This window comes from Capricornis sumatraensis, chromosome 19 (assembly GCF_032405125.1).
Source record: "Capricornis sumatraensis isolate serow.1 chromosome 19, serow.2, whole genome shotgun sequence".
Taxonomy (NCBI): domain Eukaryota; kingdom Metazoa; phylum Chordata; class Mammalia; order Artiodactyla; family Bovidae; genus Capricornis; species Capricornis sumatraensis.
In genome coordinates, this window is record NC_091087.1 from 33,278,115 (window position 1) to 33,305,902 (window position 27,788).

Genomic DNA, 27,788 nt, shown 5'->3' on the forward strand with positions numbered 1-27,788 from the left:
ACGGCCAGCCATGCCTCTGCCAGACTCCTGGTCACTCACAGACAAGTCTGGGTCAGTCTCTTGTGGGGTCACTGCTCCTTTCTCCTGGGTCCTGGTGCACACAAGGTTTTGTTTGTGCCCTCCAGGAGTCTGTCTCCCCTGTCCTGTGTAAGTTCTGGCAGCTCTATGGCAATGTACTATGATATGAGGGGAACAATGCCCAGGGCCACTTACGCAAGTGAAGGGACAGGGGAAGACTTCACAGAAGAGCAGGCAACGGAGCTAAGTCTTGAAGGATAAACAGGAGTCTCCCAGATGAACAAAAAAGGAAGAAGCGCTGCAGCCAGAGAAAAAGCAGCCCAAGAGGCAGGAAGGGTGGAAGAAACTGGTGGTGTCTGAGGAGCTGTGTGGTTGTCCACACAACTGGGACGGGGAAGAGTGCAGGGAGAGCTGAGCCTGGAAGGAGACGAGTAGGGGTACTTCATGGTCAGGTTCATGTCTGATAAGATCACCTTGACTGTGATCTGAGAAATAAAGTGAAAAGAAGTAGACTGATGGCAGGAGCCAAGAATGGGGCTCTTGCTCAGTTTAGCTTAGACACTCAGAGTCTGGACAAAAGGGACAATAGGATGAGGAGAGGAAGGAACAGGTTAAGAGAGACTTCCCAGGTAGCTCAGTGGTTAAGGAATCTGCCTGCAATCCAGGTGACACAGGAGACATGGGTTTGATCCTGAGTTAGGAAGATCCCCTGGAGAAAGGCATGGCAACCCACTCTAGTATTCTTGCCTGGAGAATCCCATAAACAGAGGAGCCTGGTGGGCTACAGTCCATAGTGTCTCAAAGAGATTGAAGAGACTGAGCTCGTATGCATGCTCAGAGGCAGAATCAATGGGACCTGGGGACAGGTACAGTGTGGGATGTGAGTGAAAGAGCAGCACCCTGGAAGCCTCCTGGGTCTCTGGCTATAACCAGACTTCCCCCATGAGACTCCTGTTCCCTGGCTGTGATGCCATCTACCAACCATCAGCTCAAATCTCATCTCCTGAGCAGACACTACCAATCAACAGAAATAATGTCTAGCTTGCAGGACACCAGATCTTTTTTTTTTAATCTACTTATTTAATTGGAGGCTAATTACTTTATAATATTGTGGTGGTTTCTGCCATTCATTGACATGAATCACCCATGGGTGTACATATGTCCCCCATTCTGAACGCCCCTCCCGCCTCCCTCCCATCCCATCCCTCAGTGCTGTCCCAGTGCACCGACTTCAAGTGCCCTGTTTCATGCATCAAACTTGGACTGGTCGTCTATTTCACAGATTGTGATATACATGTGTCAATGCTGTTCTCTCAAATCATTCCACCTCACCTTCTCTCAGAGTCCAGAAGTCTGTTCTTTATATCTGTGTCTCTTTTGCGGTCTCACATATAGCGTCATCGTTACTATCTTTCTAAATTCCATCTATATGCGTTAATATACTCTATTGGTGTTTTTCTTTCTGACTTACTTCACTCTGTATAATAGGCTCTAGTTTCATCCATCTCATTAGAACTGATTCAAATGCGTCCTTTTAAGACACCAGATCTTTTTTTTTTTTTTTAAATTTTAAAATCTTTACTTCTTACATGTGTTCCCAAACATGAACCCCCCTCCCACCTCCCTCCCCATAACATCTCTGTGGGTCATCCCCATGCACCAGCCCCAAGCATGCTGTATCCTGCGTCAGACATAGACTGGCGATTCAATTCTTACATGATAGTATACATGATAGAATGCCATTCTCCCAAATCATCCCACCCTCTCCCTTTCCCTCTGAGTCCAAAAGTCCGTTATACACAGCTGTGTCTTTTTTCCTGTCTTGCATACAGGGTCGTCATTGCCATCTTTCTAAATTCCATATATATGTGTTAGTATACTGTATTGGTGTTTTTCTTTCTGGCTTACTTCACTCTGTATAATCGGCTCCAGTTTCATCCATCTCATCAGAACTGATTCAAATGAATTCTTTTTAATGGCTGAGTAATACTCCATTGTGTACATGTACCAAAGCTTTCTTATCCATTCATCTGCTGATGGACATCTAGGTTGTTTCCATGTCCTGGCTATTATAAACAGTGCTGCGATGAACATTGGGGTACATGTGTCTCTTTCAGTTCTGGTTTCCTTGGTGTGTATGCCCAGCAGTGGGATTGCTGGGTCATAAGGTAGTTCTATTTGCAATTTTTTTAAGGAATCTCCACACTGTTCTCCATAGTGGCTGTACTAGTTTGCATTCCCACCAACAGTGTAGGAGGGTTCCCTTTTCTCCACACCCTCTCCAGCATTTATTGCTTGCAGATTTTTGGATCGCAGCCATTCTGACTGGTGTAAAGTGGTACCTCATTGTGGTTTTGATTTGCATTTCTCTGATAATGAGTGATGTTGAGCATCTTTTCATGTGTTTGTTAGTAAGACACCAGATCTTAAATTCATCAGTGACTGACACCCGGAACAGCAGAGATGGGAACACATTAGCCAGATTTAAATATTTAAATCATAAAAGGTTTTAGTCTGTTGTCCATCAAATGTTAGAAAGCGTCAGACATGATTTCCAGTTGAGTAAGTGAAGCCATGATAAAAGTGGAGAATATTCTTGGGGAACTTTGAATGCAAAACAAACTCCAAATCATTTAGTAATTGCTCGGTCTCTGTGTGCCTGCCAGACTGACTCAGACCCCTGACAGGACCTCATGACAGTGTCCATTCCCCATAAGTTTCCTTTCCCCTCACACTCTGAGTTAGAGCACAGCGCCTCATGAATGTTCAACTTACACTTCAAAGCAGAACCAGGGATTCCCTAATGGCTCAAATGGTAAAAAAATCTGCCTGCAACGTGAGAGACCTGGGTTCAATCCCTGGGTCGAGAGAAGGTAATGGCAATCCACCCCAGTATTCTTGCCTGGAGAATCCCATAGACAGGGGAGCCTGGCAGGCTATAGTCCATGGGGTCACCAAGAGTCAGGCTCGACTGAGCAACTAAACCACCACCACCACAAAGCAGAGAGACCAACCTGGGACATTAAGGCCAGAAAGTTAAATTTAAAATCACATGGTGGTAGTCTCCGTTTTAATCAATGTCCTATTACACACACGGCTATTGATTTTAAAAACTGGTTTCATGTTAGGTGTATCTTACATTGAAAACAATACAGCCCATATTCACATTAGTGTGCAATTTCCACTAATTTCTGACAAAGAGAAAATACACATATTCGACTTTTTTCTGGCACAAAACCTTGATTATTCAGCTGCGGTCGTCAGAGCCAAAGGTGCTCAGGAGTCTTCGTAAAGCACTTCGTCTACCCTCACATCGTTCTCATCCACCGGGACCTGGAGGCAGATCTGCTCTTTGAAAGCCAAGGCCAGGGTGTAGGGTTTCACGTCCTGGGACTGCAGACAGCGCTTCAGGTAGGTGTCATAGTAGCCCTTGCCCCGTCCCAAACGGTTGCTCTGTTTGTCGAACCCGAGACCTGGCACGAAGATGAGGTCAAGTCCCCCTGTGGAAAAGAGGAGCAAATTTATAAGGAAGGTTAATATGGACCGGGACTAGGGCCACACCAGGTACCCACTGACTGGAGAGGGGCCAGCTACTGTATTTGTGATTGATGAGGCCACAGGCAATATCCATGTCACCAAGAGCCTGGGCCAGGAGAGGGAGGCACAGTACGTGCTACTGGCCCAAGCCCTGGATCAGACCGCCAACTGACCCCTGGAGCCCCCATCAGAGTTCATTATCGAGATGCAAGACCTCAGTGACAACCCACCCACCTTTCTCCTCGGGCCCTACCATGGCACAATGTCCAATGTGGGCAAGAAAAAACCGATCACTTCCCGATTTGGTTTTTGTTTTGCAACGACACCCTTTTTTTTTTTTTTTGGAGCACAGCTGCTTTACAATGTTGTGTTTCTGCTGTACAGCAAAGTAACATATGTCTGCTCCCACGTGGATCTGCCACCCTCAGCCGTCTAGGTCATCAGAGAGCACCGAGCTGAGCTCCCTGTGCTATGCAGCAGCTACCCACTAGCTCTCTATTTTACACATGGTGGTGTGTATAACGATTGATAAATGATGTCTATTTTTCCTATGATTTTTAATGAAATACACGATCCTTGTAGAAAATCTGAAAAAACTAAAAAGACAAAGAAAGAAATAAAAATTACTCAGCAACTAGTAAGCCCATCATCCATCCTCTGGCAGTTCTTTCAAGTATGCATGCTAAGTTGCTTCAGTCGTGTCTGACTCTGCGACCTCACGGACTGTAGCCTGCCAGGCTCCTCTGTCCATGGGATTCTCCAGGCAAGAATACTGGCGTGGGTTGCCATGCCCTTTTCCATTTTTCATGCACACATGTACAAAAATGCCAGATTCCCAGGCCCTATCCACACCTAGTTAAAGAGAATCTCAAGACTTCCCTGGTGATCCAGTGGCTGAAAGGCTGCTACCCCTATACAGGTGCCCTGGATTCTATCTCTGGTCAGGGAACTAGATCCTACGAACCACAATTAAGAGTTCACATGGCTCAACTAAAGATCCCACATGCCACAACTAAGACCTGGTACAGCCAAATAAATAAAATAAAAACAAATGTTAAAGAAGATAAACAGAATCTCCAGGGATAGGGCCTAAGTCCTTTTTCTCTTAATTTCTTTCTCTAAGCATACAGATGACTCTACACACACTCCTGCCAAGTTTGGGAGTCAGTGTCCCAGGGCGCTGACAACTGGCAGAGCTGGAGAGGGTCAGAGGGAAGTCAGGAAGGACAGAGCTCTTGTCAAAGTCGATTAGCAGCAGTAGGGTGAGCTGTTAGGAGGGCTAAGCTGACCCTTTTCATCTCCCCTCTTACAGAAGCGGGGAGGCCAAATTGTCCTGCTTTCCTGGATTCACATGAGTGCGACCTTTGACCTATTCAGGAACATTCCGAAGGTACCAGATGGGGTCCCATGGTTGGTCCTCTGGCTGGAACTCTCCCAGGGACACAAGGACCAGAACTGGCCACGGCCTTGTCAGCACAGGGCTCAGAGAGGAAGGCAGGGTCTTCAAAGTTACAAAAAGCTGCCCACAGTTGGAGGTTTGCAGAAGGCCACAAAGGTCGTGAGGAGCTCCGTAGACTCTGTGAGGTTCAGGGAGTGACCCTCCAGCCCCTGGCGGGGAGCTGGACACACCAGCACTGCTCGCAAGCAGCAGCACACACCCAACCCAATCATCTACCAGGTGGCCATCCTGTACTGAGCCTCAGCCTTCTGAGGGCTGTCCTGGGGGTGTCCAAGTAACCTCCAGCTTAGCAAGGACTGACCACGCATGCAGTGTTGCTGGCAAAGATGTACCAGCAAGGGCTGGGAGCCATGAATTCTTTGGAATGGGCTGTTCAGGGTAGAGGTGTTCAGACTGCCAGCCAGGCTGGGCCCCCACTATCAGCAGCTGTTCTGACTTCCTGCAGAACTGCGAGATGAACTCAGCTTCTCCTGGGTACCCAGCACACCTGTCAACCCCTGCCTGAAAAACCTGGCTGAGCACACCTCCAATGACAGGCATGACCTTCTTGGGGAAGGTCATCTGGAAGGTCACCTTCTTGATGACCTGCTCATCAACACCTGCTCATCTACTCTAATCCCAACTTGCTACAGGGCTCTGGCCACTGATCGTCACCTTCCCTCCCTGTCCCTGCTCTGCTCATCTCTCTCTCAGAAATCACAGTGACTTCTGGCTCAGACTCCGCCCCTTCCAAGTCTTCCTCCTGAGCTTAAAGTTCAGCTCTGTCATCACACCCAGAACATACCTGCACACATCTTTTCCTCCGTTCCTTTGCGGACCCACATCACAGAACATAAGGAAAGAGTTTCCCATAGAAGGAAGTGGAAACAATGTCAGTAGCTGGCAAAAAGGACAGTAACGTGCAGACAGGACAGTATCGTCAGAGTCAGCAACAAGGGAATTGGCAGGGTAAGGTTAACTTTGGGAAATGGGGCAGACACTGAGCTGTAGAATTCATCGACACCCCCTGCCCCCTGGCAAAAAAATAAAAGCCCAGGACCTAGGCCCTGAAAGAAAATGAGGAAAGAGGATTCTCTAAAGGCCTTGATTTATTCTTGAGACTGAAAGTACACACTAGGCACTGAGGATTCAGTTAACCTTCACAAAACATCCTTTTTACCTCTGGCCAAGGAGGCGGCAGTTGGGCCACAGACACCTCTTAGGATGCTCTGAATTCAGACTGTCCATCCTGGGTTTTGCAGGACAATATAATCAGCTTGGCCAGAGGACTCCCTTTAATACTAAAGAGAAAACTGAAAACAGTAAGTGTGAGAGTCCGGCAGTTAAATGGAGCTTTCTAACACTCCTTTCAACATATCCTATGCATAACCTTCTCTCTCTTTCTCCTTGCTCTTCTTGCTAAGTTCAGTGTCCTGGCCACATCTCCCACAAAGTCCTCTGCAGGAACATGATAAACTTCTCCAAGCCAGCTCTGCATACTGCCAGAAACCTCAGCTCAGCTTTTTGAAGATGGCATTTCTCCTGGAATTCCAACTGTCATCCCACCTCCAGGCCCTGCTGGTCCCAATCCATCCTTCACCATGACTCCCCATGCCCCAAAACTCTCCATCAGTAACAATCTCCTAAAGGTAACATCCACATCCTTAACTGGGTGCACAGCCACGACACTCTCACCCCAATCACCTCACCCATAGCATCACCCATTACACTTGGGCGATCCTAGATAAATGGATAGATTCCTTGTCCAACACACCTGCCCCACGATTTCCTGCTTTTGCTCTTGGGATGCTATTTTCCATGTCTGTAAATAATCTTTTTATTTTTTAACTTTTTGTTATGGGGTATTGTCAATTAACAATGTTGTGATAGTTTCAGGTGAACAGAGGAGGGACTCAGCCATACATATACATGTATCCATTCTCCCCCAAACTCCCGTCCCATCCAGGCTGCCACATAACATTCAGCAGAGTTCCCTGTGCTGTACAGTAGATCCTTGTTGGTTATCCATTTTAAATATAGCAGGGTGCCTATGTCTAATCTTTTCATCAATTTATCTAATCGTAACAGTCCTCACGGACCTCAGTGAAATGTCCATCCATCCATCCCTGCCCACACAATCTGGTGTGACCTGCTCGTATCCTACACTGCGAGGTGCCCGTGGTCCACTAAGCAGGTGGAATCCTTTCCCCTACCTCTGGGAACAGTTTTTGTGGTTCCCCGGAAAGACGCTGATCTCCGTTCTATTTACTATGAAGGGAAGAATGAGAGTGAAAGATAAAATAAGACATCCCTTGATCATATTTATCTAAGTTTCCTGACTATACTCAAGTAGCTACCTGTTCAGATCATCCTATGCAACATCTGACTCTTATCCAAAGTCCAGCTTCTAGAAGAGGAAAAGAAGCACAGAAGCTAACATTTGTGAAGTGTCTACAATGTGGCATGCACCGATCTATACCCCAGGGACAGAAGGATGATTCACATAAGCTGATCAGTTCATCTACCTGGTGAGGCAGGAGGGCAAGTATTACTACCATCCCCTGAAGAAAGAAACATACACAGTGCTCAGAGAGGTCTAACTGCTCCTTCAAGGCATTCAGCTCACAAGAAATGAAGCTGAGGGCTTGCAGTCCAGGTGGATTCCACAGCATACACTGCTCCTGCTGCTGAAAGGCACAGGTGACCTCAGTCTAACGGACAGAGGACAAGAGCAAGCACCTAAGAGGGGGGTGCAGGGTGCAAGATATGCTATTGTTGTTGTCTGGTCGCTCAGTCGCTCATGTTCAACTCTTTTGTGGCTCCATGGACGGTAGCCTGCCAGGCTCCTCTGTCCATGGGATTCGCCAGGCAAGAATACTGCAGTGGGTTGTCATTTCCTCCTCCAAAGGATATTCTTGACCAACCCAGGGATCCAATCCATGTCTCCTGTGGCTCCTGCATTGCAAGCAGATTCTTTACTGAGCCACCAGCGAAGCCCATCATGGATGGATATAATATCAAATACTATACTACGAACAAAGCTAGAGGAGGTGATGGAATTCCAGTGGAGCTATTTTAAATCCTGAAAGATGATGCTGTGAAAGTGCTGCACTCAATATGCCAGCAAATTTGGAAAACTCAGCAGCGGCCACAGGACTGGAAAAGGTCAGTTTTCATTCCAGTCCCAAAGAAAGGCAATGCCAAAGAATGTTCAAACTACCGCACAATTGCACTCATCTCGCACGCTAGTAAAGTAATGCTCAAAATTCTCCAAGGAATTTGAACCATGAACTTCCTGATGTTCAGGAATACATGAACCGTGAACTTCCTGATGTTCAGGAATACATGAACCGTGAAATTGCTGATGTTCAAGCTGGTTTTAGAAAAGCCAGAGGAACCAGAGATCAAATTGCCAACATCTGCTGGATCATGGAAAAAGCAAGAGAGTTCCAGAAAAACATCTATTTCTGCTTTCTTGACTATCCCAAAGCCTTTGACTACATGGATCACAATAAACTGTGGAAAATTCTGAAAGAGATGGGCATACCAGACCACCTGATCTGCCTCTTGAGAAAGTTGTATGTAGGTCAGGAAGCAACAGTTAGAATGGGACATGGAACAACAGACTGGTTCCAAATAGGGAAAGGAGTACGTCAAGGCTGTATATTGTCACCCTGCTTATTTAACTTATACGCAGAGCACAGCATGAGAAATGCTGGACTGGAAGAAACACAAGCTGGAATCAAGATTGCTGGGAGAAATATCAGTAACCTCAGATATGCAGATGACATCACCCTTATGGCAGAAAGTGAAGAGGAACTAAAGAGCCTTTTGATGAAAGTAAAAGAGGAGAGTGAAAAAGTTGGCTTAAAGCTCAACATTCAGAAAACTAAAATCATGGCATCCGGTCCCATCACTTTATGGGAAATAGATGGGGAAACAGGGGAAACAGTGTCAGACTTTATTTTGGGGGGGCTCCAAAATCACTGCAGATGGTGACTGCAGCCATAAAATTAAAAGACACTTACTCCTCGGAAGAAAAGTTATGATCAACCTAGATAGCATATTCAAAAGCAGAGACATTACTTTGCCAACTAGTCTGGTCAAGACTATGGTTTTTCCAGTAGTCATGTATGGATGTGAGAATTGGACTGTGAAGAAGACTGAGCGCCGAAGAATTGATGGTTTTGAACTGTGGTGTTGGAGAAGACTCTTGAGAGTCCCTTGGACTGCAAGGAGATCCAACCAGTCCATTCTGAAGGAGATCAACCCTGGGATTTCTTTGGAAGGAATGATGCTAAAGCTGAAACTCCAGTACTTTGGCCACCTCATGCAAAGAGTTGACTCACTGGAAAAGACTCTGATGCTGGGAGGGATTGGGGGCAGGAGAAGAAGGGGACGACAGAGGATGAGATGGTTGGATGGCATCACTGACTCGATGAACGGGAGTCTGAGTGAACTCCGGGAGTTGGTGATGGACAGGGAGGCCTGGTGTGCTGCGATTCATGGGGTTGCAAAGAGTCGGATACGACTGAGCGACTAAACGGAACTGAACTGAACTGAACTGAACTGAACATATGTATGACTGAATCACTTTGCTACACACCTAAAACTAACACAATACTGTAAATTAACTATATTTCAAATTTTTAAAAAATAGGGTTGGGAAACTGAAAGAGATTTAGAGTGGCTGGAATTCAGATGATAAAGTAAGGGAGTAGAAAGATGTACAAAAGGAAAGAATAGCAAGGCTCAATCAGGAAGAGTCTTGGATTTTTTGTTTCATTTTTAATTTTTTGGTCACACCTTGCAGCATGTGGGACCTTAGTTCCCTCACCAGGGATCTAACCTGCACCCCTTACACTGGGAGGTGGCCTCTAAACCACTGGACCTTCAGGGAAGTCCAGGAAGAACCTTGTTAAGGAATGTTTACTTCAAAGTAAGGGCAGCAGAAAGTCACTGAAAGACTTTAAACTGGGGAGAGAAGAAGTTAACTTTGCATTTCAGAAATCTTGTTGCAATGACTATATAAATAATATGACTGAGAGGGAGGACAGAATACAAGGCGTGGAGAGGAAGAAGAGTTGGGAGGCTATTATAATACCCCAGACAAGGGGGTATGGTGGCTTGGACTGCAGTGGGATAAGAGAGAAGTGGACAGATTGAATAAGTATTAATCCACAGGGGTTTCCCTGGTGGCACAGTAGTAAAGAACCTATCTGCCAATGCAGGAGACCTGGGTTCAATCCCTGGATCAGGAAGATCCCCAGGAAAAGGAAATGGGAACCCACTCCAGTATTGTTGCCTGGGAAATCTCATGAACAGAGAAGAATGTCGGGCTGCAGTCCATGGGGTCACAAAGAGTTGGAGACAACTTAGTGACTGAACAACAAGAAAAATCACCAGGAGTTGGCAATGGGCCACACATGGAACATGCGAGAAAGAGAAGAGTCAAGGGTGATCTTGAGACTTCTGACACGGTCAAGTGGGTGCGTGATGGTACTAAACCTAAGAGAAACACAAGACAGGAGGCATGAGGGAGCACGATTCACTTTGGAACATGTTGTATGTGATATGACCCTGGGACGCCCAAGTAGCTGACAAGTCTGTGCTGGAGACACAAATGCTTATTGCATTAATCGTAATGTACTCATTACCAGACTTCCCTGGTGGCTCAGACGGTAAAACATCTGCCTACAATGTGGGAGACCTGGGTTCAATCCCTGGGTTGGGAAGATCTCCTGAAGAAGGAAATGGCAACCCACTCTAGTATTCTTGCCTGGAAAATCCCATGGACGGAGGAGCCTGCAGTCCATGGGGTCTCAAAGAGTCAGACACAACTGAGCGACTTCACTCACTCACTCATTACCAGACAGACTGCAACTGAAACCACGGAAAATGCAGGTTTTTTTTTTTTTTAATTTAGCTGAGCTGGGTCTTTGCTGCAGCACAAGGGTTCTTCCTACAACCGGAGGGTTTAGTTGCCCCAAGCCATGTGGGATCTGTTTCCCAACCAGTGATTGAACCCGCATCCCCTGCATTGGAAGGTGGGTTCTTAAACACTGGACCTCCAGGAAGTCCTGGGAAACAGAGTATTATTTAGGAAAGATGTATTATCCAACCCAGAAGTTCAGGGCAAGAGTCTGTGGAAAGGAACAATACCTTCGTCCTGCTTAGTCACTCAGTCGTGTCTGACTCTTTGTGACCCCATGGACTGCAGTCCGCCAGGCTCCTCTGTCTATGGGATTCTCCAGGCAAGACAGGTGGAGTAGGTTGCCATTTCTTTTCCCAGGGGATCTTCCCGACCCAGGGAGCGAACCTAGGTCTGCTTGCATTGTAGATGGATTCTTTGCCAACTGAGCCACCAGGGAAGCCCTGAACAATACCTTGATACTTTCCTATTACAGTTGACATGTCACAGCTTACAGAGGGCATCTCACCGTAAGCCAGGTTAGGTGGGTGGCTTGGAACTTAAGTGAAATACATCCCTGTAGAATACTTGGAACTTAAGTGAAATTCATCCCTGTAGAAAAAGTGACCCTCCCGACTCAACCACGACAAGCGGATCAGAGGTCTAACAAGCCTATGCAGCAGGACAGCATCCTAACATGGCAGTTCTAATACTGTAATGCTCACCTGTTGACAAGGCCTCCTCCAGAACCTCATCCTCACCGGGCTGCTGAATGTTCCAGGAAGTTCTGGGCAGTGAAGCGATTTCCTCTGGCGATGCTAACTTCACCATATCCATGTGACTGCTCTGCAGCTGGTACCGCGGGATAAAGCAGGTTTTGCCTTGTCGGAAAATGTCCTTGATGATCTCCTCTGTCTCAATTTCATCTGGCATGCTCAGAAAGATGGACACTCTTTTGGACTTTTGATATTCACTATGGGTAAACACCTAAGCGAGAAATGATACTTTTTAAAACAAGTGGCTCCCCTTAACAGTTTTAACACTTCCTCCTTTTTCTCTCAGCCTTCTCCAGACTTTTTAACCAAAAACAAACACACAAACAGTGGGGTGATACAATATGGCAAATAATATTGCATCCCGAAGCCTGACTTTTACTTCTGGACCCAACGCTTACTTCTCTGATCCCGTAACACCTCTCTGGAACATCTACTCTTTGTTGTTGTTGTTGTTTTTCAGTCTCTAAGTCGTGTCTGACTCTTTGGGACCCCATGGACTGCTGCACGCCAGACTCCCCTGCCCTCCACTATCTCCCAGAGTTTGCTCAGATTCATGTCAGCTGAGTCGGTGATGCTATATGACCATCTCGTTCTCTGCTGATCCATTCTCCTTTTGCCTTCAATCTTCCCAGATCTTTTCCTACTCTAGCAGATGCAAAATTTCATTAAAAGGTCACGGTGGGACACTGCTGTCTAAAAATATGGAAAATTCCAAACTTGACCCCCACCACTGGGAGGGAGGTGGGTAGTGCCAATGGGTAGAATGGGTAGTGCCCATTCTAGCAGACTTGTGTGTCTTTCCCTGAGAGTCTCTGCTTTAACTCTGAACCTTGGCTCTCACAAGCTTGTTTTCTTTTCCTCTGTGGCTGTTGTTGTCATTGTTTTAATATTTATTTATTTGACTGTACCAGATCTTAGTTGCAACATGTGGGATATTTAGTTGTAGCATGTGGGATCTATTTCCCTGACCCAGCCCCCTGCATTGGAAGCACATAGTCTTACGCAATGGACCACCAGGGAAGCCACCCTCAAACCCCCAACCAGCACAAGTTTCTCTACTCCCTAGACTGTCAGGCTTCTCTCCTCTCAAATTCCACCACTTAAGCCCAATTCAAGTCCTAACTTTTCCTGACTTCTGCAGAACCCTTACTATGTGTAGTCACTATACAACCTAACAGCTATGTGCTATCATAAGTCAATTATTCATTGTTTTCTGTGTCCTAAACATAGCATCCTAGCCAGTCTATAAACTCCCCAGGGCAGATGACATACCGTACAATTCTGTTGGCACTACCCACCCCCCTCCCAATTGCTAAAGCTCTTCTATTCAAATGAATGTTAAAATGTTAACAAAGACAAGGACTTCTATGATGGTCCAGTGGTTAAGACTTCCACCACAGGGGGCAAGGGTTGATCCCTGGTCAGGCAACTAAGATCCCACATGCCACAGTTGTTGCTGTTCAGTCGCTCAGTCGTGTCCAACTCTGCAACCCGATGGACTGCAGCACACAAGGCTTCCCTGTCCTTCATCATCTCCCAGAGTTTGCTCAAACTTAGGTCCATTTAGTCAGTGATGCCATCCAACCATCTCATCCTCTGCTGTCCCCCTTCTCCTCCTGTCCTCAATCTTTCCCAGCCTCAGGGTCTTTTCCAGTGGGTCGGCTCTTCACATCAGGTAGCCAAAGTATTGGAGCATCAGCTTGGGCATTATTCCTTCCAATGAATATTTAGGGTTAATAGGTGCACCAAAAATAATTTTTTTTAATAATATAAAAAATAAAAGTGTTCATAAAAATGGAAGGTGGGGGATCCTGGAGAAGCAAAGGCCCTCTAAAATGAGTGTCATGTTGTGTTAATAAGAAGGAGGACCTGGGCGAAAGCATTCTTTTGTACTCAGTTTAACAAGAAGCAGAAGCAATGGGCTGAGCTTTGCTCACTATAGAAATGTTAATAATCCCAGAACATCCCTAGTCTCTGAAGTTAGCCCTCAGCTCCCTTTTTCTTCCTTTTCTGTTCTTCCCTGTTCTCCGAGCTAAGAAGGAAAAGTGACTGCAAAGGTGGCTTATAAATATGAGTGCCAGAAAGACACAGGCACAGAATACCCAGTTATTCCTAATAAAAAGGGACACAGAGTTAAGTAGACAAAAGCACACCAACCCAGTGCCAAGGAAGGAAGCTAACTCCATCTTTCTGAGCAGTTACAAAGCTGTTATCAGGCCTGAAGTGGGCAAAGCAAGTGGAACTGTAAGAGCTAGACACTGGGCAGACCTGAGGCTTTTGGCACCCAAGTACTTTCTGGGAAAGTTAAGTGTCTATCTTGGGCTCTTTAAAGCAGAACATAGAAAATCAAAACCTGAACAAGCAGTAACAAACATCAGTTAAAATTCACTGTGAGACTGTTAGGGGAAGCACACTGATTGAAACCGCCCACCCTGGCCAGGCACCATAGTAACCATTTGCATGAGTTGTTTTATGACAGGAGATCCCAATAAAGAATACAGAACTAATAAGCCACCACCAAACGGAAGAGTTCGGGAAAGGTCTAAAGGAGACACAGCTTATCTGTCCAATTCCGAGAATCCCTCTCGCTAGCATCCATCTTGGCTGAGAGACACGTGCGCCACCAGGAAAGACTCTGAATTAGAATGATTGGCCAAAGACCACCCAGAAACTAATCCCATCACCATAAAACCCAAGACTGCGAGCCAAGTGGCAGAGCTGTTCTCCTGGGTTCCCTTACCCCCTGCTCTCCACCCGGGTGCCCTTTCCCAGTAAAATCTCTTGCTTTGTCAGCATGTGTCTCCTCGGACAATTCATTTCCGAGTGTTAGACAAGAGCCCAGTTTTGGGCCCTGGTAGGGGTCCCCTTCGGAGAAGGCAATGGCACCCCACTCCAGTACTCTAGCTGGGAAAATCCCATGGATGGAGGAGCCTGGTGGGCTGCAGTCCATGGGGTCGCTAAGAGTTGGACACGACTAAGCGACTTCCCTTTCACTTTTCATTTTCATGCATTGGAGAAGGAAATGGCAACCCACTCCAGTGTTCTTGCCTGGAGAATCCCAGGGACGGGGGGAGCCTGGTGGGCTGCCGTCTATGGGGTTGCACAGAGTCGGACACGACTGAAGCGACTTAGCAGCAGCAGCAGCAGGGGTCCCCTTTGCTGCAACAAATGGCGACTCTGGCGGGGATTCTTCTTCATTGAGACTGACCACTCGGGGTACTCAGGGGCCAGCTTGCCTGCCCATGGACCAGACCCAGCGGCCATAACTGGGACCCTTTTGTCCCTGGTCTCTTCCTGACGTGGACAACTGGCCAGAGTGCCCCGACTAGTAAGGAACAAGAGACTTTATTGACCTCTCTCCCCTTCCCTCTCTCTTTCCTCTCCTTAACCCTTCCTATCCTTCCCTGTTTTTCTAGTCCCCCGGTCCTGGACGCAGGAATCTGGTCGAAGGGCCTCAGATTGAACTGAGGATTGGAGACTGATCACCTCCTCTTGGCAGAGAACTCGAATTCTGGTTCTGGTCTGGTCTGATTTCTGGTAGGGCCGAGTTCCCATCCTCCCTTCTCTGGAGGCCCAGGGTAAAGTTCCATAATGCCTGGGTATCTGCAGGTGGCAGGAGACGTCTGTAAGGCCACCCCTTTTGCCCCCCCCACCTCCTCCCCCTTCTTTCAACCTGGCTTCCTTTCCTCCCTTTGAAATCTTTGAAGACCCGAGATATTTTCCTTTACTCTGTTAGTACTTGGATCTGAAGTTGTGTCTCTATAGGAGGTTTTCTGAGAGACTGTATTCTTGTATTTAAGGGAGTATCTGATGAGGACTGCCAGGTTTATATGTGTGTGTTTTAACTCTGTGTACCGTGTTGTGATTTTTGATGGCCATTTTGCTTTGTCTGGCCACCATTTGGTTCAGACCTGCCGCCATTTTGTTAGAACTTGATTTTCTTTCCCTGTGCCTTGAGACCAGGGCTCTCAGGAACACTTATCTAGACCATCTCTAACTCCTAAGACTGAGGGAAAAGGGGAAAAAAGACTTTACAATTTTTATTTATTTCAACTTTTTTTTAATAAACTAGTAAATTTTATATTGTAATATCTAATTCATGACTAAACTAAGAAAATGAAGCTAGGTCTTGTGTTGTGTCTGTCTAAATATGTCTTGGTATGTCTTTGTCTCTGGATAATATTTTTGAGGTTAATTTGTAAATGAGCTCTATTTAATTGGCTTAAAGAAAAGTAAGTGCTTACAAATCAAATAATTCTAAATTAAACAATAAATTCCAGGTTCATGCAAACTGGGAAATATTCAGTATTAAATACCTGTATTAATGTTTGTTTGTTGACCTATCTAATATAAACATGTCTTAGAGTAATTAACATTAAGTAGAATATTTTCATTGTACCTGGGTTTAATATAAATTAAATATTATCATATCTGTTACAAGTTTATCAACAAGGAAATTACCTCAAGTGAAGAAACTTCTAAAAAAATGTCAATGAGATATGAGCTTTTATATAAACTCTTAAGAATAATTATTCTTTAGAAATATCTGTCTAAAATAGTCTCTCCAGATTGGCGTAACTTAAATTTCTAAGGGTTGTGCCAAGTGTGCTAAGTGTTGGAAGTCTATTGAATAGTTAGGTCATTTCCAAATAAAATAAGGTTTTGAAACATTTACTACTAAACACTAATTTCCTTTAAAGAAAACTAAAGAGATTTGGGACTATAAATGAATAATGTTTGTTGCCATCCTAAAATGTTCTAAGAAAGCAAGGGTTTTAGAAATTATCACTGGTATTTACGCTCACCAATCTATACAATGCTAATATAAAAGTTAGTTCTTGTTTGCTAAAGGGAAGTAGGAAATATGTTTTCAGTTAAAAAAAAAAAAAGGTATAAAAAAATACTAAAAAGAGTTATGCATGATTAGGATTTTCTAAAATTGGATTACAATTAGTTAGATAAATGGATTTTGTTAGAAATGACACAGCCATCAAAAAACTGGTTACAGTCAACTAGGTCCAAGATGGCGGAGCTGACTTTCACTAGACCTTGAGCCTTGGTATTTACCCCTATTTTGACATATCAACAAGCTAAATGATACACCCGCCAACATTGACTAAATCTGACCACATGTTCTAAACCCTTTTAATTGATCTTTTCGATAAAACTTCCTAAATAGAATTCTTTTGAAGTTCTTTTGACCTCTAGCTAACTTTGGGGTGCTTCAGAGGGCCCCTGAAATGTCCCAAGGAGAGATATTAAACTGTATTTATTTGGTTGGTTAAATTACATGGAAAAGATTATCAAATGAGTAATAAATCCACTCATGTTATAATGTATGGTAAAATTACTAATACAGATATCCTAGAAATTATATGGAGTTCTTAACATTCTGATATATCCTGGTATTCTAATGGAAAACCTGGTAACTACACAAAAGTTAGCAGAAGGTCTGAATGAACCAGCAAATATGCTTATAACTTTTATGGTCTCTATCTAAAAAATTACGGGTTTGAATCTTCTTATGTTTTCTGGGAATAGGGAAAACCTTTCTCTCAAACTAATTATGACAATACTTTGGTAAAATTATATGTTATAAACAAAACAATTATATTTTCTCTCTATCTGACTCCTCCAGAAATTGGAAACTCTTAGGTTTCCAGTAAGTTTATCAAATGAGTTAGGAAGGTTATCTCACTAACAGGTACAAAAAATCTCAAGGAATTTTTGAGACCTTAAAAGGGGAAAAATTCACCTAGATTTGTTAGGCAAAATCTGTGATAAGCCTTTGGTGTAAGTTTCCCAGCCCTGTTTTATTTTAAAAATTCAGTCTGAGACTCTATAAATGTTTCAGCAAAACAAAAAGTCTATGATCAATTATGGTTATATAAATCATCAGACCAAAATTAGTAAGAACAGACCTATTTTGCAAACAAACTAGCCTTAATTTGGTTATATTTTATAAAAAATGAGGGTAATTTTAGGGGGAAAAAAAGGACTTTTCAATAAATGTTAAATCCCAGTTTGTTAATGGAGGTATGCATCTACTAAGACTCATTTCTTGGATAGTTTTTTGCTGTTATGTGATATTAATGTAAAATTTAATTGAATTCTTAAAGGACACCCTAAGTTTGTTTCTGAAGCTTATCTCAGTAATCTATCTTTGGATGAAGATCAGATGCCTCATGACCTACAACCAGTACTGGAAAAAGACATAATTTTAGGGCCTATCTCCAACCTGGATGGAAGGACTTTTTTTATCAGGTACTCTTAACTAGCTCATGCATGAAACTGAAGAGAAATTAACTTTTAGATTAATTCCCACTTCCAAAGGCCACTACACTGGACTGGTCTATAGAGAAGGCAGCTGACCTGATCTCTCCTTAAAATGATGCTCAAACAGAGGAGAAACTACACTACACCAGGATGAGGAGATGACGACATCAGAGGCAGACAGCTTGTCCAAGATGCTGGACCTGATTCGTATGATCATTTATAACGTTTTCTTGACTTCTTAGACATTTGCATACAAATCAAATGCTTTTCTATCATAGACCTGATCCGATGCTAGTTTTAGAAATCAATCCAATTGTTGGGTTTGTGGCCAATTACCTGTGTCTAGTTCTGGGTTACCTTGTTAAATTTCTCTACTATAAGACTCTAACTGGTTGGCCCTGAGAAAATTTACTTAAAAAAAATATATATATATATATAGTCATATTCAGATCACTGTGATATTACTAGATGGGATCCCCTCACCAGGCCAATTAATAATGCCTGCTCTGACTCTGGCCATAAATTTGAGCTTTCTTCTATTATTCAAGCTCAAACAGATCAACAAGCAAAGTTTCAGCAAAGGAGGAAAAAACATCTCCCACAATTATAGGATGGATTTATATAGATAACACCAGGCTATGGTAATTTAGGTTTAAAGGCTCCTCTATGTTGGAAACAATTAAATCATACTAAAGATGATCAGTCTAGTAACACCAGAAAACTGGGCTATGTGCCTTATAGACAGTGCCAATATATAATTTCCCTGGAAGATAAAGATTCGTACAGAGTAGGCTAAGTACAATGACCTCTGATATACTGAGCTACATCTAATGGAAGCTCTTAAGTCTTACTTGTGACTTTACTAATACTGCTGGCTATGTTATTTGTATTTCACCTGTTTTACAAAATTGCTGTTTCTTACACTGCCAAATGCTGACTGAGGCCTGTGATAAAATAATATATAATTCCATATGAGATCGATGATGGTAACAGTGTAACTCTAGATATGGGAAGAAGCAACAAGAGGGAATCTTTTCCAGGACCAAGAGGCTAGTAAGACAGGTGGTCCAGAGAATTCTGGATACTATTTTATGGCCTAGTCCAGTAACAGCACATTGAGTGGCCTGTCAACAAAATCTTTGCCAAACCTGAAAATGGACATTCACAGCACCATGGGATAAAATAGTCATGAAATGCCTCCCTCAAAATCATGGTCAAGTTTATAACCAAAAAGGGGCTCTGCCAACTGAAAACTGGTACTTGCCATCTACATCTACAAAGATTAAATCATGGCCACTGCAACTGCTGACTTTCAACTCCCCTGAAAGGAGTTCAGGGTGAAAATCAAGAATGAGGCACTCCGTGCTCTGGGAAAAACTGGCAAAACAGGCCTTCAGGTAGTTAGATCTTTTCCAGAAAAGATTTTACGAGTTCCAATTCTTGCATCTTCTCATACGTAGAAAAACACTGACATCATTAATGGTGAAATCTGCTTTGGCTATTAAGAAAAAGTTTACAATTAAAAGTCAAAATAGAGTAGCTATGGCTCAAACATTCTGGGAAATAACTAGGTGATGCTATGGGTGTACTTTCAGATTAGACCTTGTATTGCTAAACACGAGTTTTTTGAGTCACGTCAGGCTTGGATGTCACCATTCTCAAAACAATGTCTGCTGGAGGCTAGTAACTTCTACCTCGCTGCTGCTGCTGCTGCTGCTAAGTCGCGTCAGTCGTGTCTGACTCTGTGCGACCCCGTCCCTGGGATTCTCCAGGCAAGAACATTGGAGTGGGTTGCCATTTCCTTTTCCATTGCATGAAAGTGAAAAGTGAAAGGGAAGTCGCTCAGTCATGTCTGACTCAGTGACCCCATGGACTGCAGCCTACCAGGCTCCTCCGTCCATGGGATTTTCCAGGCAAGAAGAGTACTGGAGTAGGGTGCCATTGCCTTCTCTGAACTTCTACCTTACTTTTTATTTTTTATTTTTTTCTACCTTACTTTTTATAAAACTGGGCAACTGGCTACCTGGCTACAAGTCTCTCCGAAGTGCCAGGTCCAGACTGGGTTTCAGGCCTATTCTTCTAAAAAGAAGTGACATTTATTTTGTCTATTAAAATTCCAGTTATCCCTCCTCCAGCTACTTCTAATTGGGTCTGTTACAACAAAATGGCAGACCAAGAGTCAGATCTGGGACTGGGAACTCAGGAATACTTCCAATTCAGTGTCTATTCTCCAAGCTGGGGCAGTCCTATGCCCCATTTTGACAGGAAGTTATCACAGTCATAGTTGCCCAGTTCCCTAAATACAAACTGAGCAGGACTCTGTGGGGCTCTGGAGTACAGATCTGTTGTGTGTTCTCCATTTCTTATCTGTAAGATATAGGCTTCATTCAGCCTCCTTGACTTTCCCTGAGTTCCAAAGGGTGGATTCAAACAATTGCTAATCAGGGAGGGGAGGGGTTACAGAAACAGGAAAAACAATCAAATGGTGGTACAGCCTTGAGATAGGATCCTGGTTCCTACTCAAAGAAATATGCATAACAATGTCTTTGAGTTCTACAGAACTGTAACCCGTGTGTGTGCGTGTGTGTGTGCCCGTGTGTGCATGTGTGTGCACACGCGCGCACACATAAGTGCTCGGTCCTGCCTGATTCTTTCACAACCCCATAGACTGTAACCCAGCAGGCTCCTCTGTTCATGGGATTTCCCAGGTAAGAATACTGGAGAGGGTTGCCATTTCCTTCTCCAGGGGATCTTTCTGACCCAAGGATAGAACCTGCATCTTCTGCATTGTCAGGTGGGTTTACCACTGAGCCACCAGAAAAGCCCTGGATAGGACAATATTTACAGATAAGAGCAACAAATTACAACACTGGGAGAACAAGCATGTAGGTCAGACAAGAGTCCGTTCTTACCACAGAATTCCAAAGTGGCTACTAAAAGCAAAGGAAATCCCCACTTTAGTGATCACACCTTCATTCATAAATATGTACAGACAATAAAGGTTCATCAAACATTTTAGAAAGCCAAACACTAATTAGAAGGATTTTTTAAAAGGGGAGGTGAGGAGAGTGATCCAGCAGGAAACAGATAATTATAATTCAGAGAACATGGATTTTTTTAAAAAAATTCTAATTAGTCTTCTCAGACAAGTTCAAGAAGATAGATGCATCTATAGGGCAAAAAAAAGCTGCTTTGGAAAGAAAGCAGATAATTTTTTTGTAATACTTGGAAATTAAAATTAAGATTACCAAAATTAAAACAATTCAGAAGTGGGACTTCCATGCTGGTCCAGTGGCTAAGACTCTGTGTTCCCAATGTCCTGGGTTCCATCCCTGGTCAGGGAACTAGATCCCACCTGCTGTAACTAAGTCCCTCCGGTGTGCTTAGTCACTCACTTGTGTCTGACTCTTTGCGACCCCATGGATTGTAGCCTACCAGGCTCCTCTGTCCATGGGGATTCTCCAGTCAAGAATATTGGAAGTGGGAGGGGGGTTCAGGATGGGGAACATGTACACCCGTGGTGGATTCATGTTGATGTATGGAAAACCAATACAATATTGTAAAGTAATTAGCCTCCAATTAAAATGAATAAATTTATATTAAAACAAACAAACAAAAAAGAATATTGGAGTGAGTTGCCATGCCCTCCTCCAGGAGATCTTCCCAACCTAGGGATCCAACCCAGGGATCCAACCCAGGTCTCCCACATTGCAGGCAGATTCTTTACCATCTGAGCCACCAGGGAAGCAGTCCCAGCACAGTTAAATAAATAAATACTTTTTTAAAAAGAAAGAAATTGGCACATAGGATATAAGACAAAATGAGTACTGGGCACTAATTTCCTCATCTTATTTGCTGAGGAGTCAAACTACAGCACAAAGTTTGATTTCTTTACTATATGTCATTTTCTGGTAAAATCCTAAATTATTTTGTTTTATTTCTCTGTCAACAAGAATATGCCTACTTTAAAATTACTGGAGAAAGACATCATTTAATACTTTTATTGTATTGTACACACATTATGGCAAATCACTGTTCTAGTCCGAGTACGTTGATATTTTGGGCCTTGATCCATGGTTGGTCATGAAACAACAGTGAGTTATAATCAGCAAATGAAACAGAAAATATTAGAGTTCATCATATACAGTAAGAGTTATGAAATCTTTGGTTATGAAACAGATGTCTTACATGAGTACATCTGGCTATATGTGCTCAAGTATATTTATTACTGAAAGCTGTGGGTCTCTCCTCAGATGCCAGTGCTCAGCTGTCCAGTGTATTGTCTCTATATCTATATATATATACCAGTGGTCCTGTCTCTATATGGCTCCTATTCCCACCTGGAGTGTTTTGTTTCTAATGTACCATAAGACAAAGAAACCAAATTGAACTCATCTTTATTTTCCCCATGCCCCTCCAAAATCTACTCCAACACCTACATTCCTTGCACCTAGTAATGTTAAAAACCCTTTATCAGGACTTCCCTGGTGGTCCAGTATTTAAAAATCCACCTTGCAATCCAGGGAAAGCAGGTTCAATCCCTGGTTTGGGAGCTAAGATCCCACATGCTGGGGAACAACTAAGCTCATGTACCTCAACTAAGACCCAACACAGCCAAATAAGTAAGTATTTAAAAATAAATAAACAAACATTTACCTCCAGCTCTAAATTCTGAAATCGTAAGTGACTCCTCTTTCCCAGTACTTTCTAATGTCATCCAATTAACTGCCCAATCCTGGTGGGTCTCACTGCATAGTCTCCCATTCACCTGCCTTTTTCCCCTCAGCTTCACCATCCACACCCTTGTTTATAGCTTTATTATCTCTCATCCAAACTATCACAACAGCCCCCTACTGCCCTCTATATATTTTTTCTTCATTCTTCCATCCCCAACCTATTTTCCAAAAGTGCTGCCAATATTCTCTTCCTTCAGGATTTATCAATACATCCCTTAGCCACTTCTTTAATCCTCACCATAGGTCTTGCAAGGATGGCATTATCCCTCTTACAGATAAGGAACCAGAGGCTCAGAATGATTAAGGGATTTGTCCAAGGCCCTAGGCAGCTGAAATGCAGTGTAGCCAGATTAAATTCAGATCTGCAGAGCTCCAAAATCCATGTTCAATTGTGCCTTTCCTTCTCTTGCCAAAATATTCCTGTACATGTTCACCCATCCCACGTTCCCTTCACCTGACAAAATTCATCTTGTACTACAAAAAACATCTCAAACATCTTCCTATAGAAGGAAAGCCTTCTGAGTCCCCCTCCCCTAAGTTATAGTTCTACAATTGATGTTTACCAGATTATCTGAAAGCACTGGAATTCTTTATTCACATGTCTGTTTCTTCTTCCAGACTCTGCTCCTTCAGAGCAACAATCCTATCTTTTTCATCCTATAACTAAGTACATGGCAAAGTATGGGCCACAGTAGGGTTCAATATGGGCTTCCCTGGTGGCTCAGAGGTAAAGCCTGATGGCTCCTTCAGTGCAGGAGACATGGGTTCAGTCCTTGGTCCAGGGAGATCCCTGGGAGAAGGAAACAGCAACCCACACCAGTATTCTTGCTGGAAAAATTCCATGGACAGAGGAGTCTGGCGTGCTACAGTCCACGGGGTCACGAGTCAGACATGCCTTAGCAACTAAACAACAACAAAGGGTTCTGCCGGAGCATGAGGAGTCCCGCCTGTGGCAAAGGTCATGAGGTTAAGGGGCCCGACAGGCAAAGGCGAGTCAGGCCTTAAGGGAGCCTCGCTGGATCTGCTCGTGCATCTGCCCCAAACACCAGAGTTTGCCTGCCTTGCTGCATTATGCCTTTCACCTACACTTCTGACATTATGGGGGGCTATTCTCCACCACCTCTCTCTGAAAAGGAGTTAACTAGGACTCCAGTTATTAAATCTCCTGGGTGTGACAAGGGTGTTTCAGTTCAAAAACCTCTCTGCTGGCAGGCTAGCTTGTGTGACAGGCTTATCCACACTCTTGCTACTACCTACATGATTGTTTACAACCTCTCAACCATAAACAGCACAGAGAGTTTGGAGTATTTTGAAAGTCTTAGTTAGCATAGCATTTTTCTAAAGACAAAAATCATGTTGGTGAAGGGTTTCATTGCTGAGTTAATGATTGCTGCCAGGCCTCCATATCCTTAGGCACCTGGGAGTATGTTAATCGATATAATTGGAATGTAGAAAAAGAAATATAGTAGTTTTGATGTTAGCAATACTAGACTTTTGAGTTAATGAATTTTCTCTTTTGTTATAGATCACTGTACTCCTCTTTCTTTGTTATAAATCATTGTGTCCTTGCTATGTAAAAATGTAACTTTATCACTATCTTAAGACTAAACAGATCTTAAGGGAAAACAAGTTTTCTGATCGATTAACCTTTATCGATAGAAAGAAAGGTGGAGCCATAAAATGTTAATCGGTCTCCAGACCAGAAGATATTGTAAAACAAACGTAAGACCCTTGTAAGAACAAAGATATGCTGAGAACACATTTATCTCTATGTATAACTAAAAGTATAAAAGTGGACCTGGAAAATAAAGAAACGGATCATTTCCTGGAAAGACTGGTTTCCCCCGTGTGGTCTTTTCTCATTCTCTTCTTTTCTGGCTGAATTCCGATCTGGAGTGTGGAGGCTCGCCATGTCTACTTACTTGCCCTGGTTTCTAAGACCCACGCGAGAGGGAGCCCAAGGCGGGGCATCCTCCGCTATTCAAGCGGGAGCCGGTGGCCTACATAGGTGGTGCAAACTTCTTGTCTTGGAGTTTTATTGGTTTTCTGCATAAACCAAGTTATTCAGCCTCTTTTCTCCACTTATTTTCCTACTACACTATTTCTTTCTAATCTCCCTCCATATCTTTAATTAAGCAGTTAATTCCTCAGACGCCGACACCATCCCCGCTTCGAATTCCCTGGATCCACCTGGGCTGGACCCCGACAGGGTTCAGTATATGTGAATTAATTAGCTAAATTTTAAGCACCTAGAGTAAGGATAAGATGATATGCGTCTCCACATTCACTAAAGCAACCAATGCCTTCCTCATAATCGCTAAAAATACTGAGTTTGAATAAACCAACATCTGCATAGACATCATCTGCATAGACCCCCCCCCCCACCTCATGCACACCTATATACACAAAAAGTGGAATGAAATGCTTGTATTTGCTTTACTGTTTTAACCCATAGGAATTTTGAGAAACTAATGGATGGTATATTAGTGAAGGGTAATTAAGAAATTCTTATGGCACATCTAATTTCAAGGCACATCAAGGAAAAGAAGTTAATTCCAAATATAACATTGGTATATAACATCCTGATAACATCCAAATATAACATCCAGATGTTGAGGAAGATGGATCACTAGTTTGACACAGAATCACTAATATTTAGTTATTCATAGGACACTCATTTTTCCCCTCTCTGGTGTCCAACAAAAACCAGTCTCACAGACACCTTTGGCACATGCCTCTGGGACAGGATCTATCGACTGTTTTACTGATAAGAGAAACTGGTATCATCACATGAACAAAGTATTAATACACAGCAAGTTAATCTGTGAAAGTAACAAACTGGAGGCATCATAACCAAGAGACAGGAAACCAGACTCAGTTCCCTCATCTCTCCTGCGTCCTATCTTCTTGAGCAGGCTGAGTATGAGAAATCAGTTCTTTCTGTCATTAATTCAAAAATGTACTTAACGTTCACCTACTGCGTGACACAAGGATAGGCCCGAGGCCACAGAGACAAGGCCCAGCCCTCCACAGGTTCCGAAGGGCTTCCATCCTTGACCATCTCTGCACCCTATTTTGCAGGTGCTCCTCTGAAGTAATCGTATCTTTCTCTGGTCATTTTACTGCTATGGACTCTTTTTCATAACTTTTTTTTTCCAGCAACATCACGAAGCATGAGGGATCTTAGTTCTCCAAGACCAGAGATCCATGCCTGCTTTGGGAGGCCGCAGTCCAAACTATCTGAAGTCCCTGTAATTCTTTAAGAGTGCATAAGCTGGAATCAAGATTGCTGGGAGAAATATCAATAACCTCAGATATGCAGATGACACCACCCTTATGGCAGAAAGTGAAGAACTAAAAAGCCTCTTGATGAAAGTGAAAGAGGAGAGTGAAAAAGTTGGCTTATAGCTTAACATTCAGAAAACTAAGATCATGGCATCTGGTCCCATCACTGCATGGCAAATAGATGGGGAAACAGTGGAAATAGTGTCAGACTTATTTTGGGGGGCTCCAAAATCACTGCAGATGGTGGAATCAGCCATGAAATTAAAAGATGATTACTCCTTGGAAGGAAAGTTATGACCAACCTAAATAGCAAATTCAAAAGCAGAGACATTACCAACAAAGGTCCGTCTAGTCAAGGCTATGGTTTTTCCAGTGGTCATGGATGGATGTGAAAGTTGGACTGTGAAGAAAGCTGAGCGCTGAAGAATTGATGCTTTTGAACTGTGGTGTTAGAGAAGACTCTTGAGAGTCCCTTGGACTGCAAGGAGATCCAATCAGTCCATTCTAAAGGAAATCAGTCCTGGGTGTTCTTTGGAAGTGTCACGTGAGTGTATGTGCCTCGATTCTTTGTCTCGTCACAACAAAGATTTGGAGTGACGGACATTAAAGCCCCCTCAGCGTGTCACAGCTCTCAGGTCTTGGATAGACCGTGTTATACCTCTCAGGTCTCAAATGGACCGTTATAGCTCTTAGAAAAATCAGTGTTACAGCTCAATGTTACAGCTCTATTTTATTTAGAAGATAGCAGGAAAATCCATCTTTGAGGCGTGAGGGCATGTCGATCTAAAGACACGAGGAGAAGAGCGCCCTAGCCTGCGGGAGAGAGAGAGAGAGAGAGTAAGCTAGCTTTGGCTCCTCTATTTATATGTTTATCTCTCCCTGGGCCAGTCCTATGTAAATTGGGCCAGCCAGGAGTGTTGTTTTACCTGAGGTCCTCACTCTGGTCCTGGGACCTTCTTTTGTTTCATTTTCGCGGGCTCTTCCCTTCCTTATCTTGTAGCCACTGCCATTTTGGACTCCTTTTCCCTGTTCTACCTACCTATCAGAAGGACTGATGCTAAAGCTGAAACTCCAATACTTTGGCTACCTCATGCGAACATTTGACTCAATGGAAAAGACTCTGATGCTGGGAGGGATTGGGGGCAGGAGGAGAAGGGGACGACAGAGGATGAGATGGCTGGATGGCATCACCAACTCGATGGACATGAGTTTGAGTGAGCTCCGGGAGTTGGTGATGGATGGGGAGGCCTGGCATGCTGCAATTCATGGGGTCGCAAAGAGTCGGACACGACTGAGCGACTGAACTGAAATGAACTGAAGGTACCTTGGACCCAGGTGGTCCCGCCCTCCAGATCTTTCTGTTCTCACGCTGCTCTTGCCTCAGCACCCTGTCACCCACCTCCATCGTCTCCCTCACAAGGCCCATAACACTCCACGTTGAGCTGATTCCCTCCACACTGTGCCCAACAATACCCCACAACCATCGTGGGACTTGCGCGCGCTCACGGGGACCAGGCATGAGCGCGCTCAGCGGACGTGCGCGCGGCGGGCAGACGTGCGCGCGCCCAGAGGGCCGCGCCTGCGCAGATCCGCAGGTCTGGCGTGGGTGGCTGCACCCCGGGCGCTGCGATGGCTGTCGTCGCGGTGTCTCACCTTCTGGGCCAAGAGGTGGGACTGGCGCAGCCGCTCCTCAGCGCTCAGCGCCCTCAGACGCTGCTTCAGCTCGGCCCGCAGGCTCCGCTTGGCGCCGCTCACGGCCACCGCTGCCGCCATCTCCTGGTGCGATCCTGCCCCTGTCCGCACTCCGCGAG

At 44.1% G+C, this 27,788-nt stretch overlaps 1 protein-coding gene across 1 annotated transcript; it reads right to left on the minus strand.

Moving 5' to 3' along the window:
* Positions 1-2,003: 2,003 nt before the first annotated feature.
* MTHFS (methenyltetrahydrofolate synthetase) lies at positions 2,004-27,788 on the minus strand. The gene is made up of 3 exons (XM_068991250.1): positions 27,631-27,788; positions 11,630-11,891; positions 2,004-3,518 (listed from the first exon to the last, which is right to left on the minus strand). Exons 1-3 carry the CDS (start codon positions 27,748-27,750, stop codon positions 3,295-3,297), a joined length of 606 nt encoding a protein of 201 aa, XP_068847351.1. The 5' UTR covers positions 27,751-27,788; the 3' UTR covers positions 2,004-3,294.

Bases quoted from the DNA above. Each gene is read 5' to 3' on its own strand.
- MTHFS (XM_068991250.1), bottom strand. From the start codon at position 27,750: ATGGCGGCAGCGGTGGCCGTGAGCGGCGCCAAGCGGAGCCTGCGGGCC. The intron at 11,892-27,630 runs GTGAGACACCGC...TTTCTCGCTTAG, and splicing joins CCCACCTCTTGGCCCAGAAG to GTGTTTACCCATAGTGAATA. The intron at 3,519-11,629 runs GTGAGCATTACA...TCTTTTCCACAG, and splicing joins GGAGGAGGCCTTGTCAACAG to GGGGACTTGACCTCATCTTC.